The 21,741-nt window shown below is 32.4% G+C and overlaps 1 protein-coding gene across 1 annotated transcript in view; it reads left to right on the top strand.

Annotated features, from left to right (window-relative positions):
• Positions 1–4,151: 4,151 nt before the first annotated feature.
• LOC111642286 (oxysterol-binding protein-related protein 1-like) overlaps positions 4,152–21,741 on the top strand; it is a 190,167-nt gene continuing 172,577 nt past the window's right edge. Inside the window, exons 1-2 of the mRNA XM_023388617.1 lie at positions 4,152–4,334; positions 20,871–21,032. Of these exons, the coding sequence (XP_023244385.1) occupies positions 20,882–21,032 (151 nt within the window). The 5' untranslated portion in view covers positions 4,152–4,334; positions 20,871–20,881. The remainder of the gene's footprint in view (positions 4,335–20,870; positions 21,033–21,741) is intronic.

Here is a 21,741-nt window from a genome sequence, read left to right as displayed (position 1 = left end):
AGCTTATAGCTCAATAATTCGGCAATTCGTTTGGCTTTAATAATCAGGTTTATGAAGAAAAACTTCATACTTGTAGACATTATACTCGTTTGTATCTTTGCTCAATTTGCACAATCTGGCGTCACGCATTTATTGAAGCTACTGGGTATGGTTAAAAATTAAGACAGCGTAAGCACAATTATTCCATATATTACAGGTTCTGACAAGTAAAGAATTTTCAGAGTCCTGCCACAAATAAGCTACGTATTGATTATCGACCATTTGTGACATGCCGTAACGAGCAAAAATTAAAAAAAAAAAAATAATAGGTAGATTTAAAATTAATAAATACAAATGTATTCTGACAGTGAATGAGATAATTATGTTTTCTATTTGCAAAATTTCTTAACCTTAACACAAAATAAGAAAAAAAGTGAATTTTTAAGAAATTTGTGGGATTTCCCGGGATAAGAAAAATTTCCCGGGTTAAAAAAACAATCGGGATCCCGGAATCCCGTTTGAGAAACACTACAAATCTCTATATCTCCGGCTGGGACAAAAGTACAGTTACGAACTAACGGGATTTAGAACTATCCGAGATCGAATTAACAATTATTTCCTGTTGCTATAAAAATAAAATTGAGTGTATGGAAGTTCGTGTGTATCAAATGTGCAAATATAAAAATCACAAAATTGAAAATAGCTTTTATTTAAAATTTTAAAACTTTCAAATTCCGTAAAACGGTTGCCAATATTTTAATATAATCGAGATGAGTTCGTAATACTGTAATAATAATAATAAATATAGACTACAGAAAAGCATTTGACAGTGTTCCACACAGTTGGCTGCTACATATTCTACACATGTACAAAATATATCCATCACTCATTGCATTCTTCCAAAACACTATGCAGCACTGGAGAACAACACTACATCTCAGGGTTAGTAACACTTCCATACAAACAAACGAAATATTCATTAGGCGAGGAATTTTTCAAGGAGATTCCTTGAGTCCTCTCTGGTTCTGCCTAGCCCTGAATCCATTATCCAACATGTTAAACAACACGCAATACGGCTACAATATCAGACACGAAAAACAACACAGTTTACACTGTCACATCTCATGTACATGGACGACATAAAACTTTATGCATCCACACAGAAACAACTTCATCAACTCCTACAAATCACACACTCATACACTAAGGACATACAAATGGAGTTTGGCTTAGACAAATGCAAAAAACTTCACAAAGAAAAAGGAATCCTGAAGAAAGATTTTGTACTTGGAAATGGAGACGTTATTGAATCCATGGAAGAGGGCGAGTTCTACAAGTACTTAGGATTCCAACAGGCCAAACTAACAGAACATACACAAATAAAGCAACGATTAATTAAAGAATACCAAAGTAGGTTAAACGCTATACTTAGAACACAGTTAAATGCAAAACACACAGTTAAAGCAATAAACACATATGTCATCCCAGTACTCACATACTCTTTCGGAGTTATACATTGGACTCACACAGATCTCGAGCAACTCCAAAGGAAAACAAGAACAACACTTACTAAGCATAAACAAAATCATCCTAAATCCGCCACAGAAAGATTAACCCTTCTAAGTAAAGATGGCGGACGTGGTCTGATTGACATAGTTAACCTTCACTACAAACAAATACAGTCACTGCGAGAGTTTTTCTACAGGAAACAAGAAACATCACAATTACATAAAGCAGTAACTCTAGCAGACTTAAATAGCACACCATTAAACTTACACTCACAACACACAGACATGACACAACACATAAAAAGCATAGACAACATTAAGCAATTATGGGCTCAAAAGGCTCTCCATGGCAGGCATCCTTATGACCTGGCCCAGGATTTTGTTGACAAAACTGCGTCAAACAGCTGGTTAGATCGGGGACGCCTCTTTGGGGAGACGGAAGGATTCATGATTGCCATACAGGATCAGGTCATAAATACTAAAAACTACAGAAAACACATACTTAAAGATACAACACTCACAAATGACACATGCAGAAAATGTCACATCATGCCAGAAACTATACAACACATCACTTCTGGGTGCAAGCTCTTGGCACAGACAGATTACTTACATAGACACAATCAAGTAGCAAATATAATATACCAAGAGCTTGCAAAGAAACACAAATTGGCAGACATCCACGAATCATACTACAAGTATATTCCACAGACAGTACTGGAAAATAACACGCACAAAATGTATTACGACAGAGCCATAATCACAGATAAAACAATTTACCACAACAGACCAGACATCACACTCATTGACAAACACAATAAAATCACATACATTATAGACATAGCCATTCCAAACACTCACAATGTTCAAAACACATGCACTGAAAAAGTACACAGAACTCGCCCAGGAAATCAGGCATCTGTGGAAGATGGATAGGGTGCTTATTGTACCTGTCGTTCTCTCCTGTACAGGTGTGATACCACACACGCTACACAAAAGCCTGGGAACATTACAATTGAGTAGAAATACATACATCACACTACAGAAGGCCACTATATTGAATACATGCCATACTGTTAGGAAATTCCTTAATACAGACACTGACACTGACACACCCATTTAATTTTAGTTTTGTTTTGGTTGCTATGCCTTGACTCTGGTCCGGCATAGTACACAGCCACCGGTGTGAACCGAGTATAACTCACAAAACCCAACATAATAATAATAATAATAATAAGCGCATAGTCCAAACTGTTAGAAGTTGAAATTTGGTACAAATTTAGGGTACGTCATGAGAAGGCACACTAAAAAGGGGATTTTGGAAATTTCCCTCCGCGGGAGAGTATTAAAGAACGGAACCCGATATATCTAGACGGACCACCACAAAAATAATTCTTCGGAATTTTGACTCGTCCGGATCTCCAGAGCGTCTTAACCTCTCGGCTATTCGGTCGAGAGGTGTAATGGAAAAAGGATGGAACGATTATATTATTGTGAACCGCCGGGGAGGTCGGAAACCGTCGACTCTCCCTTTTCGGCTACAGGTCGTTAAACCTGCTCACTTGTCAAGATGGCTAAATTTCGAATGCGGTCCCGAAGGATCGGTATACTTTTTGTCAGGTCGAGTGGAGGAGGTGAGAGGGGTCGTCGACGAGGCGTAGGCGATATACGAGTAAAAGGACGCCATTTAACAATGAAACAACGATTTATTAGATTAACGAAACAAAAAATAGGTTACAAAATCTAACATGGGGAAATGAATTTAGCTCACTATTAGCTCCTAACTCGCGGAGAGTTTACAATTATTTGTTCATACCTCTAGTCAATTTCAATGTAGGCACAGAGTTCGCCGCACAAAGTTAAAGTTTCCCGGAGACTTAATCCTTTTTGACCGTAGATGTGAGACTCCCCCGAGGAGGGGAAAAGAAGTCGCTTTTATAGCTTCGGACTGGGAAAATCAGTCAGGTAAAATCAGTCAGGTAATCTCCTATAGTGTGAGATAGAGTTGGTCCTGCAGGTGTGGAGGTCAAAGTTGTTCCCGGGACCAAAACAAAATGACGAATTCGGACTTTAAACTTTCTGTCTTGCAGCAGAGGAATGTCATTGTTCGAGGGTTGAATGTTTATATTAACGATGAAAGTTATAAGTTGCGATCGATATTTGATTCTTTTTTCTGACAATGTTATTTTAACGAGGAGGCGACAAATTTATTTTAAATACGTCGAAAATTTAGGGAGAAAATGAACAATTTTGGGCTTATTCTGAGGTCGGATCTCACATTATCTATACTAAAAAACCGTCCCATCCGACGGCTGTATGAGCGGTCAAGGTGGCAGACTACCGCTCTGAAGAACCCGTGAGCAAATCCGGACAAGTCAAATAATTCCCAGGAATTTTTCGGGGTGGTCCGTTCGGATATGTCAGGCCCCATCCCTCACCACCCATAATGGGCTTGCAAAAAGAGGCCCTCTTAGTGCCCACAGGATGGAAAGAGTTATTAAAAAAAAAACTCTGGAAAAAAATAAATTCTTACCGTAAAGTTTCATAATTTCTGTCTATATACATTATAATAAAACAATTAATATTATTTTTATAAATTAAATATATATATTTTTATAATACATGCGTATAATTTAAATATCGCAGGGGGCGCTTTACTATCTGATCTCTCTTCTGCTCACCTGTTTTTTCGATGTTATTTTATTTTGCTTCGATATAGCTACTGTGTGAATTTAATAATGTTTATTTTTCATTCTCCTTATGTGTAATTTCTACATTGATCACAGCGTATATAGCTTTTGTCGCAATGAAAGTTGATTTTATGTAATTTTTTATTTATGTGATAAGGTGAGTTAATTTATTAAAAAGTTTAGCATTCTCTTTGGGATTTAAAGTTTTTGCGTAACGTTTATAGTTATATTGATTTAAGAATTGTTTAAGCCAAAATTTAAACATTTTTGCGTGACGATTTTAATAAATATATTTATTACACATTAGTGAAATTGCAGTTCTGAATAGGACTTGGACCCCCTAAAGTTTCGACCCCCCCAGACAATCTTTGACTTTTTTACTCTTAGGGACATGATCTACAGCTCTAATGATCTAATGATGACGAGCCCAATTCAGAGCTGCATTTTTTACTATTTTTTAACTTCTAGTTATGAATGTGGTTGTAGCAATTAAATTGAAGTAATCTTTAAACATTGACTGACTCTGTCACATTGGACACATTGCTAGTAAAGCAGCTTTAATACAGCTGGCTAAGCAAGCCAATGATGTAGCTTGTTTCATTTGAAATGGATTATATTATTATTTTTCAACATTTATTAATATTTGAGTGTTTCCAGGAATTTGTAGTTTGATGATGCACTTGTTACATCTGGGATATGTACAATTGAAGAATTGTACAAAGAAAGTTGGCAGACTGATGTAGTTGAGGAGGAGTTACCTAGTGAATATTCTGATGCTGGTCGAAGTGTGGTCAAATTCATTAGGAAGTCATGAAGACTTTCCTGATGAGTTTTGGCATAAACGAACAGGTTGTATATGACATTGCTAACATCAAGTGGTGGTTGTATTCAGTAGGCAGAAAAACAGCATAAAGGAACCAATATGGATGAATTTTTTAATAAATTGTGAAGTCGATTGAAGTGCTTTGCCTCATTGTGCTTACAGTATATACAGTTTGTCAGCTTTGTTGCATGGCATATTACATGATCTTGTAACGTGTGTTTCTATAGAATAAAGGATAAAGATCTCAAGAGACTTAATAATTTCAAGTACAGGTATTTCTTATATGTAGGGGGTTAAAAAATGGAAATTTTTTTTTCAAATAACAGGTATTTTCCTGGATCTGTGGGAAATTGTTTATGATATAATAGATTCTCAGAACAATGGATTATTTTTGGCACCCAAAGCTATCCATTAAAATGAGATTCTACTGTACTAACATTCATTTAGAAATCATAATTTTTTAATTTTGAGATTATGATTAGTGTATGTTTTGTTTAAATGTAGTGATTCTGTAAATTATATTTTGAAACTTTTTAAGTATTCCTACATTTCTTGTGAAATACTTACTTGAACTTAGAACATTTAAACCTGAATTACAGTATATTTGGAGTTTACCATACTTAAAATGTTAATTTATATGTACTGTATATTTGAAAATTTGTATGGGATTCAGGTTAGTCCTGATTTTTGATATTTCACTGTGTATTCAATGTACGTACATTTTCTTGCTTTGCTGGCAGAAAAATATTTTTCCATCTACAAGTATTCCACTTTCCATTTACTCATATAGTAAAAGTTCCATCTGGGAATTCTTTTGTTCACAATTGTAATTTACATGAAAGGGATTCTTTTGGCGTTATATCTGAACTAGCAAGGCAATAAACAGAACTGGTTGAATTGTATATTTTACAGGAAGTTTGATAGCTACTAATCTATATTTAATTTTATGAAATATAAAAAAATTTTGAATATGCTTGAGTAAATGGATGTACAGTACAATGATCATTAAAACTATTAAAAATTCAAACATGAAGGAATACTTAAGTTAGCTTAATCTCAAACTCTAATAGCTTTTTAAATTTGTGCAACAGTTAATAACTATCAATTAGTCACCCTAATGCAGTTGGCATGCCAGAAATGATGAAAAATATGGAGAAATGTATAGTAACCACTAAAATATGGAAAAATATTTTACATAAAATTAGCATAATTTTCTTCAGAAATCAATGGGGGAAGTCACATATCAAAGTTTGACTTTCTTACATATCAGCAAGAAAAACATGTAAAATTAAATTGGAACCCTACTAATTATTTATAGACAAATTTATGATTTTATTTTGCTTTCTAAGAATTTTAATTTTTAACAGAATTTTGCTTCCTAACAGTTTTTCAATGAAGAGTGTTCATATGAAACTAGGACTTCATATGATAAAGTGATATACTAAGTATAAATTTTATATGTGAAGCTGCAAAAGCTAACTGGACATACATAACTTTACTTTTTTAGAGCTCTTCATAAAATACATTTTGCCAAAGTCCTTTTGAATCCAAAAAAAAAAAAGCTTTTTAAAAACAGTGTCAGGGAAAATTTTGTTCTTTAAAAAGTATACATTTAAAACTTATTATAAAATTACCATTTTTCTCTCATTCTTTATTTTTTTTAAATAAAAAGATAAAGAATTTTTAAATAGAAACATTTTCATTTTGTCATCTTAATTTTTAGCTCCATTATATGTATGAATTTCATTAAAATAGTTTGAGATTATTTATTAAATAAAAATGAGTTATTTATTAAAACTAATTGAATTATAATATGAAAACAAAGAATTGGTCAGTAAAAATTTCTTGTATACACCATATATTATCTATTTGAATATATACTATTATTTGTATTAAAATTTTTTAAAATAAATATATGATATGTTTTTAACATTTAATGCAATTATGTAATATATTATATACAACTGAAAATATATTAGTAACAGTCAGTAATATTTCAAAAGTATCTAATATCATTTATAGGTAGTAGAAAACTGATGCATGTGTACAAATTGAATTAATAATTATTTCTGCAATCAAGTAGATAGAACAAGAAACTTTTTGAAGATTAGCCTGTCAGTATAAATCTAAATGAGAATATACTATAGTAGTAAATTATATTTGTGTAACAGTAACAGATAATGAAAATATAGCAGCAAAGGAATATTTTTCTATCAGTAGGTTAAGCTACAGTATGAGAAATGTTTTTTCAGATGCAAGAGATATCATTTGTGGTTTGGTTTACTGTATGTATGGTTTACTATGTAATTCTGTAGTTTGTAACAAATACTGCTGCAAAATCTTGAAAGAAATTCACAAGTTACACTATATATTAAGAAGGAATCATTTAATTTACAAAAATGTACTTTTGTTTTTCTTTATATACACTTTCACATAGATAAGTAGCACACATTATTACTGAAAAACTAATGATCCGAGGTCATAAATTGTTCAACATTCTTTACACAGGCCAGATCTCACTTCTAATAATTTTTTATTTTTGAAAATATGGTATAATTTACTTATTGTTATCACTTTGGAACTTGACGATGATGATGATGATATTAAGCAGGGTAAGTAAATTAGACTGCAGTCATGGACATTTGCAGAAAATTTTTCAGAGGGCAAAGCTTGGAGATATGATTACTTCAATAAATTTTTATTTAATAATTTAACTTTGTGTTTTTTCACAAGTAGATTATAGAATACAATATTACATAAATATAAAAAGACAGACAAAGCATCTCATGGTTGAGGTGTAAACTTAACATATCTCAATCACTTTTATGATTAAAATTTGTGGAATCTTTTACTTGATTATAGAAGAGGGCAAGTGAAGAAGTTTGCCTCCTCTACAGATGCCCATGACTACATGACTAATGAAAATTCTGATTTCATTGATTGCTATTAAAAGAACATGTCAGAACAATTAAAAAATGCATAACTAAGTTTTGTCAATTATTATTAACTAGCAGATACCGCTACGTGTTGTTGTGGCTCAGAATGTATCTATTATAAATGTATAACACCTCCCCGTGGAGGGGGGAATTTTCGAAAAATCCCTTCTTAGTGTACATTCTCTTGACGTACCCTATTAAAACGCAATCAAAAATGCAAAAATTGCATTTAAAATAGTATAAATAGAAGCAAAGTTCTTTAAGGTAAGCCTTAATCCTGTTCATCTCCCCCCAGTGGGGAAAATTTCGACACGTATATTATATAAAAACATGTGCGTATTCGAATACAACGTAGTGTCAAAATTTCAAAGGAATCGGTAGGAACAAACGAACATTACATTTTTATTTATATAGATAGATAGAAGATGATCTGCTTTAGTTCATCCTCACAGAAAAGCAAATTTAGGTCATCATACTCGTAGCGCCATCTGTTGGACATAAAGGCCTTAACCTAGATGATATCTTTTAATTTATATGAATGTTTACCGGAATAATATACAGCCTATGTCCACCCTGAAGTTCCATTCTAAATACTGGTGAAAGAATTTTTGAAATCGGATGAATAGTTTCGGAGATTACCCGCTACATACAAACTTACTTACAAACATTACCTCTTTATAATAATAGTATAGATAATTATAATCATCTAGTGTTGTTAGCCTGTTGCTTTTGTAGTACTGACTTTAACAACAGCTACTCCATTAATTATGACTCCATAATTGAAAGAAGAAATTTCAGCAGTTTAAACTACTGTACTATGAGCAAATAACAATTAAAAAAGTGAATGTTTAGTATTTGAAGTACTGGTTAAGACTAATAAGAACTGATAATGAATGCTTTTTTATCAGCCAATTGTTGAAGCTGATAATGCAAAAAAAAACAGCTTAAAAATATCAACTGAAAACTGTGATTATAATCAAAATTTTATAAATATATTTTTACTTGATTTTAATTCTAATGTTACTTGATAACAATATCTATAATTACAACAATTCAAAAATTTTAGTATACAGTAATACCCTGCTTAACACTGATTTGATATAATGTAGTCTGCTCAAAGCCTAAAAAAAGCACAAAATTTATGCCGATTTAAATTATTGCAGCATTTCATTGATTCGTATATAATATGATTATTTGCAAACACAAACCAATCAGCAAAAGATGGCAAAAAGGTGTACTTTCTTTAAATCTATGTTTGTTTGGTGCAATTTTGGAAAAATATAACATCATGGATGCCATAGGAAATATTGACTTCGCTTGGCAAGAATTAACTGATAAATGCTAAAATGAAGTGTGGAAGAAGTTATGGCTGAAGGTATCCAAGAAGAGCCTATCGCTGTATTGTTAGGTTGACCAAACTCAACCTAATCAATATAGCATGACTAGGAGATGTAGACGAGCAGGATATTGAGGAGTTACAGCAGGTTTCTGGTGAGAGCCTTATTAACGATGGCCTTCAAGAACTGGCAGAACATGGAATTCATGTGCAACAGGAAAATAGAGATTCTGAAAACGAAACCCCCAAAAAATTTATCTACAGATTTCCTTAGTAAAAGTTTGGTAAGATAACTGAAATTGTTGATCAAATTGTAGCAAATGATCTAGATTTTGAAAGGAATGGAGTGCAAAAGCAAAACAAGGCGTTTTGGATGCAATCTTCTGCTACAAACATTTGCTTAAGGAAAAAAAAAAGCAACAAATGAAACTTCATGACTTTATTGAAAAAAGCAAGAATTTCAGAAAAGCCAGGACATTCATAGCAAAATATGAACTTTACATTTCTGTGTGTATATGTTTGTGTTATTTAACATATATTATACAAATTAATGTAAAAATAACTTAAAATTAAAGTAAAATTTGTTGATTTTTGGTCACATGTTCCCCTAACCCTATTTATTCTAAGTTAAAATGGCCTCGTTTAATGCTGTTTCACTTAGTGCTTTGTTGTCTAGGAACACATCCCCTGCATTAAGCGGGTCTTACTGTATTAGAATCTTGATGGTTGGTTATAAAACTTACAATACTTCATAACACAAAGCATTGTAAGTTACTTGATTATGATTGTAGAAATATAAACAAATCTTTTTTAGTTATGAGAATATCAGCATTTATAAAATTGTAGAACAAATGCATACATGTAAAAGGAAGTTAAATTTTTATTTTTACAGGAACTTTGTTTGATTACTACATATCCTACATATTAATGTAATTAAAACATTGAAAGATAAAAAAAAAAATGATAAGATAAAAATACAATACTTTTTGAAGTATATTGCACTTATATATATAAATTTTTATTGTATACTTTATTTTATAATTATATAAAATATTAAATAAAATAAATATTTTTATAATTATTTATATATTAATATAATTTTTGTTTAAGATATGACATCATTTTAATACATTATAATATTTTATGATTTATATTTTACAATTAAGTTTCCTGTTATGTTGTTTTCATTATTGGTGGTTGGTTTTTGAGTTATTTTATTATAAAAATTTCATATGCAATTTAGTTTAAATTATTTCTTATCTAAACAGTTGTATAAAATTATAAATAGATATGAGACAATTCAGAAAGATTATAATCAATAATTAATTGAATAAATATATTATTACAATTAAATTAGTCATCATATAGAAAATTCTTAATCTAACAGATACATATAAATAAAAAGTATATTTAGGATTCCAAAAAAAAAAAAATTAGTAAATTTAAATGTTTAGAATTTGTGAATTTCTTAATTTGGAGGTACTCCAAAAATAAATTTTTGAAAATATATTTTAATACAGCAAATTTGGAAAATTTTAGGTCAAAAATTGATGATATAATTTAAATATTTAATATATATCACAAATTATATAATTAAAGCCTTATAATTAAGTTATAAATTTATATAATCACAAAAGTAATCTGAATATATATACTGTATTCAGATTACTTTTGTGATTTGCAAGCATAAGTGTTTTATTCTTGTTGTTCTATTTTAAGTAAGTTATCTTTAAATGTATTATTACATAGGAACCTACAAAAAAATTTTGATGATATAAGTCTATTAGAAATTTAATGACAATGAAAAAAATGCAATGAATAAACAGTTACCAATTTTTATTGATAACTGTTTATTCATTGCATTTTTTTCTAATGAAAGCCTTTGTCATTAAATTTCTACTGTTTAGTATAGAACAGTTGGCATTCAATAATATTTAGTAATGTAAAAATTATTTCAGTTGAATTCTTTTTGTAATGTAAGACATTTTATTAATTCAGATTAGAAATACTTATATTGTTATTATTTTTGATTTTTTTATATTACTATAAAATGTAATTTGAAATATTAATGCAAACTTTAAGCAGGTGGGAAAACTGGTTAGTCCAAGATAACAAACAAACTAAGCCTTATAAATTTGTAGCTGAATTTATCAAATTCAGGCACAAATTTATTGAAATAAAAATGTTTTCAATCAGATTTTACTGGTCTTTCTCAGTTACAAGCTTTCTGAATTCTTTAGAATGTGTAATTACAAACTCAAAATAATGAAGTTGCAAATNATTCTCGAACCGTGTCAGAGTGAATCCGTGCTATAAAAGTACCGTGTTATACGGGGGATGGTACCAATTCTTGAACCATGTTAGAGCGAATCCGTGCTATAGAATTGCCGTGTTATACGGGGGTTACCTGTAAATAAATTATTAAATAAATTTAGAACCTTCTGGAAAAAAGAACTGGCCCGGGATAGGGCTTGAACCCGCAACCTCCGCTTGCCATGCCGTGCGCTTGCCAGTTACACCACCTGGATCCCAAGCGAATCCTCGCTTCCAGAACTATATTACATTAGATATAACCTTACTTGGTTAAATACAGCACTGACTGGGGACAACTCCATCGCCCACGGCCTAAGATCAACACCACAATGGCACTCAGCCAGCTATTGCACTACCCAGCAAGGTATATATATATAAATTTCTTTTTTCCAGAAGATTCTAAATTTATTTAATAATTTATTCATTTAATTATAATTATTAATTTACTTAAGAGATGGCACCTAACGTCTACCTCTAGTGTCAAATTACTTTATACCAATCATTTAATTAGCCTTATTATAGCCCGATATTTAGGCGATCATTTGATGATTTATTGTATACCACTCTGGCTTTAAGATGTTATCATTTATAGAGATAATGTTTGGTGTTCCTATAGGGAGACACAGGGTTCTATATCCATGGTGAAACGAGTGACAACTGCCATTATAGATCGGGTGGAGACTTCTTGCATCAGGGAAAGTTAGGCGGCAACTGCCTCTTTCAGCTGTCAATTACAATATCAATTTGGTAATGCTGGGAAGTCAAGGTATCACAGGAAAGCGTTGCTTTTGTCATTGAGAAAATGTAAATCGAAATTTTCTCAGGTAGTAGATGACAACAATTATCGAGTAGGTATGACAAAATCAACAACTGATTTTCATTAAAGTTTGAATTCTCACAATTGTTTCAATTCAAGGCTAGTCTACATAGGAGCCAAACTTTGTAATTTACAGCAGAGAATCAAGCAGCTAGAAAAAATCTTGGTAACATGACACTGGCAGCTTATTCATGGAATAATGACATACACATTCAATGAGATCAAGCCAAAGTCATTAGACTCACTTCTAACTTACACAACAGGTTTCTAGAAAAATTAGAAATATATAAAGCACACAAAAAGTCATACTGCATTAATCATCCAGATGCTGAAACCTATCAAATGCCTAGCAGGCAAGTTACAAAATATAATTTATGAGCATTTTATTAATTACATCTTATAAATTTTAAATATATATACTTGCTTTTTAATAAAAAGTAAAATACATCTGGATACGAGTCCAATTTTGCTTGCCATGTCCAATCACCAGGAACAACTATTTCCATTGCAGAGACTTGTAATTGTAATTCTGCCAGCCCTTCTCTACAAAGAAATATTATATTTTTAATTGTGTTGGGATTGTCACCTGTGAACATTTTAAACTGTTTTACATATTTGTGCAGAGGCATAGCCTCTAAAGAAAGGTTGTCTCTGCAATGGAAATAGTTGTTCCTGGTGATTGGACATGGCAAGCAAAATTGGACTCGTATCCAGATGTATTTTACTTTTTATTAAAAAGCAAGTATATATATTTAAAATTTATAAGATGTAATTAATAAAATGCTCATAAATTATATTTTGTAACTTGCCTGCTAGGCATTTGATAGGTTTCAGCATCTGGATGATTAATGCAGTATGACTTTTTGTGTGCTTTATATATTTCTAATTTTTCTAGAAACCTGTTGTGTAAGTTAGAAGTGAGTCTAATGACTTTGGCTTGATCTCATTGAATGTGTATGTCATTATTCCATGAATAAGCTGCCAGTGTCATGTTACCAAGATTTTTTCTAGCTGCTTGATTCTCTGCTGTAAATTACAAAGTTTGGCTCCTATGTAGACTAGCCTTGAATTGAAACAATTGTGAGAATTCAAACTTTAATGAAAATCAGTTGTTGATTTTGTCATACCTACTCGATAATTGTTGTCATCTACTACCTGAGAAAATTTCGATTTACATTTTCTCAATGACAAAAGCAACGCTTTCCTGTGATACCTTGACTTCCCAGCATTACCAAATTGATATTGTAATTGACAGCTGAAAGAGGCAGTTGCCGCCTAACTTTCCCTGATGCAAGAAGTCTCCACCCGATCTATAATGGCAGTTGTCACTCGTTTCACCATGGATATAGAACCCTGTGTCTCCCTATAGGAACACCAAACATTATCTCTATAAATGATAACATCTTAAAGCCAGAGTGGTATACAATAAATCATCAAATGATCGCCTAAATATCGGGCTATAATAAGGCTAATTAAATGATTGGTATAAAGTAATTTGACACTAGAGGTAGACGTTAGGTGCCATCTCTTAAGTAAATTAATAATTATAATTAAATGAATAAATTATTAAATAAATTTAGAATCTTCTGGAAAAAAGAAATTTATATATATATACCTTGCTGGGTAGTGCAATAGCTGGCTGAGTGCCATTGTGGTGTTGATCTTAGGCCGTGGGCGATGGAGTTGTCCCCAGTCAGTGCTGTATTTAACCAAGTAAGGTTATATCTAATGTAATATAGTTCTGGAAGCGAGGATTCGCTTGGGATCCAGGTGGTGTAACTGGCAAGCGCACGGCATGGCAAGCGGAGGTTGCGGGTTCAAGCCCTATCCCGGGCCAGTTCTTTTTTCCAGAAGGTTCTAAATTTATTTAATAATTTATTTACAGGTAACCCCCGTATAACACGGCAATTCTATAGCACGGATTCGCTCTAACATGGTTCAAGAATTGGTACCATCCCCCGTATAACACGGTACTTTTATAGCACGGATTCACTCTGACACGGTTCGAGAAATGGGTAAAACCCTCATACAACATGAAATGTAATAAATTTTTACATACTTAAGTACTAATAGTTCACGAAAATTATTATTTTCGTGAACTATTAGTACTTCAGTGTGTAAATTTTCTCTTTTCGTCTCCATACACATGGTCCTTCGCGAAAATTGTTTCAATTTTGCCAGATCTCGACGCTTCTGCATCTGGTGTTGCCAGATGTTTTTCCGTTATTCCATAAGTGCTTAGCACCATATAAGGAAAATTATAAAGATCTTTTAACTAGAAGCAAGCAATCTAAAGTTACATACACTTGTGTGAGGCCAGCCGATTAGGGGTGAGGTGTTTTCGACAGCCGAGCGGTTAATTCTGTCGTGTGGACGCGGAATGACTCACCGAGACAGGTTTACCATATAAAACCGTTTAATAATATACATAAATTGTTCTTACAACAATTCAAGAAGTCAGGCGAACGCCTATCCCACGATGGGTTACTAAAACAGTTCCCAAACAACACGGAAAAGTTCTGACAAGGCACCAAAGAGGTGCTGACCCTCTGGTCACACAATGGTTGTCAACTAGGATGGAGTAAATCCCGGTGGCTGATTCCCAGTCATGCGGTTTTTTTTATCATTGTGCAGTATCTTAAAAATTGTCAGGTTACATTGATATACCAAATATACATTGCCATCATGAACCGCTTTCTTCTGGATGCTGAGGTGGGGTTATAATTTAAGACTATACTTTGCCTCCAGTTCTTGCTGCCATTGCCGTTTCTGGTGTAAAGAAAGTGTCAATCAATTGCTTTATTATCTCATCTGGATAATCATGTTGCCTAGCAATTTCTTTGATGTAATGCAGCTCTAACATAGTGTTTTGAATATTTGTACAGTGAATGTATGCTCTTTTTATCAAGGATCTGAAGGCAGAAAGTTTGATGTGTCTGGGGTCTACAGAATTGTATCGGATTAAAATGGGTTGAAATGTAAGTTTTCTGTAGACCTTAGTGAAAATTTTTTCAGATCTGTATGTTATGAGAATGTCCAGAAAGTATACTGTTGTTTCACTTTCCTGAATAATAGGAACAATTTATAAGGGTTGTTATTGATCTCCAAAAATTGCTGTAGGTTGGGCTTCCTTCTCCACAAGATGAAGATATCATTGATGTATCTAGCATACAAGAGGATCAAGTGCTGAAACTTGGGGAGAAAGGTGTTTTCAAGGTGTCGTAACACAAGCGCACATAAAATCGCTGGCATAGGGCTTCCCGTACACATGCTTCTTCCTTGTAGATAGATTTTATCATTATGTTATGTGCTTCTTTGATGTTGGAGAAAGAAAATCCCTTATTGTGCAAAAACATGGAGGTATTCTTATAGATGGATATATGGATTGAAAGTCCAATACTGTCATATATTCCTTGTTGACAAGTGAAATGGATTTAAGGTGTTGTATTACTTGTAGAGAATTGCTGATGAAAAAAGGATGGTAAGCAACTTTAGCTTGGTAAAATTTCACAAGTTGTTTTTCAATTAAAAATGTTGGAGAACTGCATTTTTCAATTACTAGATGAATTTGGTTTCCTGGTTTATGGGTCTTAGCAAATGTGAAAATTTGAGGTGCTTTTGGTGAGTGGACCATCAAATTACTCATATGTAGAAGACCTACTAATGGAGTGGAAGCAAATCTTATAACCTTCACCAGACAGATTCTAAAAACTTGTTGGGTGCTGGTTGGCAGTCTGTGTTTGAAAACCTATTAAATGCCTGGTGGGCAATTTACGAAATATAATTTATAAACATTTTATTAAGAATTACATCTTACAAATTTTAAAATGTTTGATATTTATTAATTTAATTCATTTTACAAAGTTTAATTTTCTGTGTTTATTAATTATTACATTTTAATTATTAATTCTTAAAATTTTCGTATTTGCAACTTTATTATTTTGAATCTGTAATTATACATTCTAAAGAATTCAAAAAGTTTGTAACTGAAAAATCTGAAAGTAAAATCTGATTGAAAATGTTTTTATTTCAATGAATTTGTAGCTAGATTTATCAAGGTTTAGTTTATTTGTTTATTAATGCAAACTTATGAAGGAAAGCAATATAAAAAAAATACAGCTTACACTGTATAAACACTTATTAAACTAATGAGTATTGCATATGGTTCTTGTTTATAAATATATACATACAGACATTCACATATATCAAAAATTTTCCATAATGTTTGATATTTTATACAGTAGGTTCCTGGAAACCCAACTCTCAATAATTTGACATTCTTGTACACTTTAGTCCAGGAGTTATATAGTTAATTTGAAAATTTAAGACTATACAAACAACGAGTCCTTTTTTTCCTATGCACATCCTTTTTAATTCCAATCCAGGAACCACAACGTTGAGATCATTTTTAATCGTAAGTTTTTTAATAGTATTTGTCTGTTTTGGAAGTTTTACTTTACGTCACCTGCTCTTTGTGGTTCCTGGATTGGAATTAAAAAGGATGTGCATAGGAAAAAAAAGGACTTGTTGTTTGTATAGTTAACTCCAATGTGCAGTTGTTTGTTATTATTAATACTAGAATTAAATAAGTTATCATTATTCACTGGTGACACTTGATAATAGCATCACTTTTATATGTTGACAATATAAGCCTTTTTTTTCAAGGTGACACAAATGTCACTAGCTCAGAAGTAGCCACTAAATAGCCAATATTTTAAAAATTAAAATTAACTACAAATAGAAATAGTTATTAGTATGTAGTTAATATGTATATGACTTTGCACATATAATACGTTTACAAAAATTCTGTTATTTAGACCAGTGTTCCGTAATCGGTGTGCCGTCATAAGGTGAAAGGTGTGACGTGAACTTTTATATATTCTATTGATTTCAAGTTTTATTTATATATTTTTATCACAGTCGTTGTGTTTCTTATGCTTGTATTTCATTCACTGATGAAATAAAATGATGTTAAAGCAATAAACACATATGTCATCCCACTACTCACTTATTTTTTAGGAATTATACATTGGACTCACACAGATCTTGAGCATCTCCAAATGAAAACAAGGACAACACTTACTAAGCATAAACAACATCATCCTAAATCTGCCATAGAAAAATTAACCCTTCCACGTAAAGATGGCGGACATGGCCTGATCGACATAGTTAACCTACACTACAAACAAATAGATATTGTGAGGATTTTTCTACAAAAAACAAGAAATGTCACAGTTACATTAAGTAGAAACTCTAGCAAACTAAAATAATAAATCCTTAAATTTACATTCACAATGTATGGACAGGCATGGCAACTTATAAATAGCATAGACATCGCTAAGCAATCATGGGTACGAAAGGCACTCCATGGCAGACATCCCTATGACCTGGCCCAGGATTTTGTTGACAAAACTGCGTCAAAGAGCTGGTTAGCTCGGGGATGCCTCTCTGGGAAGACAGAAGGATCATAAATATTAAAAACTACAGAAAACACATGCTCAAAGATATAACAATCACAAACGACACATGCAGAAAATGTCACATCATGCCAGAAACCATACAACACATCACTTCTGGATGCAAGCTCTTGGCACAGACAGATAATTTACATAAGACAGCAAAGTAGCAAATACATTAAGACAAAGTAGCAAATTAAGTAGAAAATACAAAGTAGCAAATTAAGTAGCAAATACATTAAGAGCTTGCAAAGAAACAAATTATTAGACATCCACAAACCATACTACAAATACGTTCAACAGACAGTATTGGAAAACAACACGGACAAAATTTACTACAACAGCCATAATCACAGATAAAACAATTTACCACAACAGACCAGACATCACACTCATTGACAAACATAATAAAATCACACACATTATAGACATATCTGTTCCAAACATTCACAATGTACAAAACACATGCACTGAAAAAATTAGCAAGTACACAGAACTCGCCCAGGAAATAAGGCATCTATGAAGGATGGATAGGGTGCTTATTGTACCTGTCATTCTTTCCTCTACAGGTTTCATACCACACGCTACAGAAAAGCCTGGAAATATTAAAATTGAATAGAAACATACATCACACTACAGAAGGCAACTGTTTTGAATACCTGTCATGTTGTTAAGAAATTCCTGAATTCCTGAACACACACTGACACACTTATTTAATTTTTGTCTTGTTTTGAAGTTACTATGTCTTGACTCTGGTCTGGCATAGTACACAGCCATCGGTGTCAACCGAGTGCAACTCACAAAACTCAACATAATAATAATAGGTTTATGGCATTAAGAAATTCTATTAATAGTATCATAACATATGTTTTTGAGGGGAATAACATTTTGGTGTGCCGTGTTGAGTCATGTCGAGTCATAGGTGTGTCGCAAGCAGAAAAAGGTTACGGAACACTGATTTAGACTATCATCATCATCGTGGCATAAAAATCATTATTTTTGGTAACTCTTCACATTCTCAGTTCACCTTAAGTCAAGTTTGTGGGACCCTACAGTAGTTCTAGTATCCCTGATCAAAAATTTCCATGGGCACAAAGTCAAAAACTGTCTATTTTTTGACTTCTTGTTTATGGAAACTTTGATCGGAACCATTAGAATTACATAATATCAAAGATTCAGTCAAAGTTCACCAGGATTCATTTTCCATAAGGTTTGTGTGAATCCTTTCTTTGACAAATCCATATTTCTTCCACAGTTCAATGGTCCTTCTCCTGACTTCCAATATCTCTTTTTCTGAGACAATGAGGTTTCTATCAAGAATGCTTTGTGCTAGGAAAGTTTTTTACTTGATCATGTATTTCTATAACAATGTTTGTTTCACACACTGTGGTTTAACTCTTGTACGAGGGTTTTTTTGGAACCTCCACCGACCCAGAATAAAAAACAAGAATGAAAAACAAAACCACTTTATTTGTAGAAGGTAGTTACAGTCTTCACCTATTTTTCCACATAATTGCCTTGTCAATTCAGGCAGACATCATAATGTGACAGCTTTTGTATATCCCATGTTGAAGAATGTTGTCACCAGGCCATTTAGTCAACGTTTAACACTGTCAGTCAGCGGTATACAGTACAGTGTGGACCTTGAAATTTGAGGAAACTCCTCACTGACCTCAGAAATCATGAACCAATGCCTTTCTCGCATCAGTTGATCCACTTTGTCCACCAAATTGTCTATCATCACACACTTCCTTTCTTGACTGCCTTTATCATGAATATTGTCACATCCTTGTTTGAATCTCCTGCACCATTCACGCACACATCCGTAGCTCGTGAGGTTCTCATCATATACATGCACATCCTTCCTGAATTTCATCTCCATTCAGCCCTTCGGCCTGTAGAAATCGAATTACTGCTCGTACTTCACAGTTGGAGGGAGACTGGATTGGGGGCATCATGTTTACATGTTTACTGCAGAGTAGCAAATGTCTAAAATAGCTTGGCACAATGCTAAGTGGTGAGGGAATATACTACTCACTAGGTGCGTACCTTGTCCCTGTCTCACATGCTTTCGATTTTTTTTTCATGCATTAGTGCAGGTTGAAAAAAAACCCTTGTATATTCATATTTGGATCTGTCTCACTTTGAATTAGAATCTTGTAAACCCTATTTCTACTTAATGGTTTGATCTTCTTGTTCATTTAGATGTTAAAAGTAATGAGATTACTTTTATATTCAAGATGGTCATTGATATTTCTGGTAAGTCATGGAATGCTTTAGTTGGCAAAATCCTTAAGAAATTATGGAGGAAATTCTTTATATTACCTTTCTTTAAGTCTTCTATTAGATGATAATTTAACATCAGATTTGTTTTTGAGAGTCCAAAGTAGTATGTTCTCTGGTATACCATAGGACCAAACAATAAGATGAATCATCTCCCATTCTTTTTCCAAAGACTCCCAATTTATATGTACATTGAGAGCTCTGGCTATCATAAATGTTAAGATGGCTTTTTTGTAGTTTATAGGATCTATAAAATTCTAGGAAATTTATGTTGAGTAGAAGGAAGACCTTTTTTTTTATGTACTGTAGTTCTATATCCAGTATTGGCTTTAAATATCAATGTATGAAGGAAATGACCTATATCATGGCTAAATTGTCTCAATTTAAGCTTTAATCTGAAAGCTTTGTCTGTCAGGAAATGTATTGGGGTTTTAGCTTGACTTCTGTCCAAATTATCAAAATGTTATCTACATATTGTTTTTATAATCTGAACATTAAAGTTTGAGATAGCTAAAATTTTTCAAATTTTGATTTTGTTGGTTTTTCTCTGTCGAAACAGTTTTATTGGAAAAGATTTTAAATATCAAATTTTTAATTTTTTAAATATTTAAGATGAATTATTAATGTGTTTTAAAACCAGTAAAGCATGTTATGTATAATAGTAATTTTAAAAATAAGATTATTTAAAGTTATTTTTACCAATTGTATTTTACTTTTATTAATTGATAGTTTTGGGAAGAATGTCTGAAAATGAAAGTTCCAAACCATTATCGGGCCAAAGTTCTCCCGAAGAAATGCTTTTGCAAGGTGCTCGCAGTGGTAATTTGACATTGATTAAAGAATTAACGAATGCAGAGAAAGGCTGTACAACTCTTGATATTAATTGCAAGGGTAAGTTAAGTATTGTTTGTTCAATTCAAATTAAATAATCCAAATAAAATTTCTTTTGAGATAGTGTGGAAATTAAAAGATATTTATTTGTACATAAAAAATAAAATTTCTAGTTTATCAAAATGGTATATTTATCTATATATACTCTATATATATATAAAAATGAATGTATAATCTATATGTCCTTCATGCATTACCACACCGTTTATTTGATTGCCATGAAACTTTGGGAAGTTTTTTAATACACTCTCGCGAAGGTTTCTGGCATAGTACATTTATCCTATGATAGATGGCGCAAGTGTATACGAGCATTTCATCGTGAGTTCGATCGATTTCAAATTGTGAAGATCATTTCCCCCCTCCAAAAAATATCTCTATATATGCATTTGTGAACTGTTATTTACAATATTTATAATAATTTTTGTTTAATCACTTTATTTCAACTATTTTTTGCTAATTATGTATTCGCTCAAACTTTGTTAAAACATTAACTGTATCCCAAACAACAACCGAAGTTGTAGGAGGAAATTCGCCTATTTTACCGATCTAGGGATCCCCCTTTTCCAAATAGTGCGAAATTGGCACGTTGGGCATCAGAGTCACGGAAATACAATGTCAAGATCAGACACAGAAAAAGGAAAAAGCGTACTAATACTGACGCCCTATACAGACCGGAAGTCAGGGACAATCCGGAATCTCCAGATCAGAC

Source organism: Centruroides sculpturatus, unplaced genomic scaffold (genome assembly GCF_000671375.1).
Source record: "Centruroides sculpturatus isolate CEXI.00-Female unplaced genomic scaffold, Cexi_2.0 scaffold751, whole genome shotgun sequence".
Lineage (NCBI taxonomy): Eukaryota > Metazoa > Arthropoda > Arachnida > Scorpiones > Buthidae > Centruroides > Centruroides sculpturatus.
The sequence above is the reverse complement of the archived record's forward strand: the minus strand, read 5'-3'. Positions and strand labels throughout refer to the sequence as shown.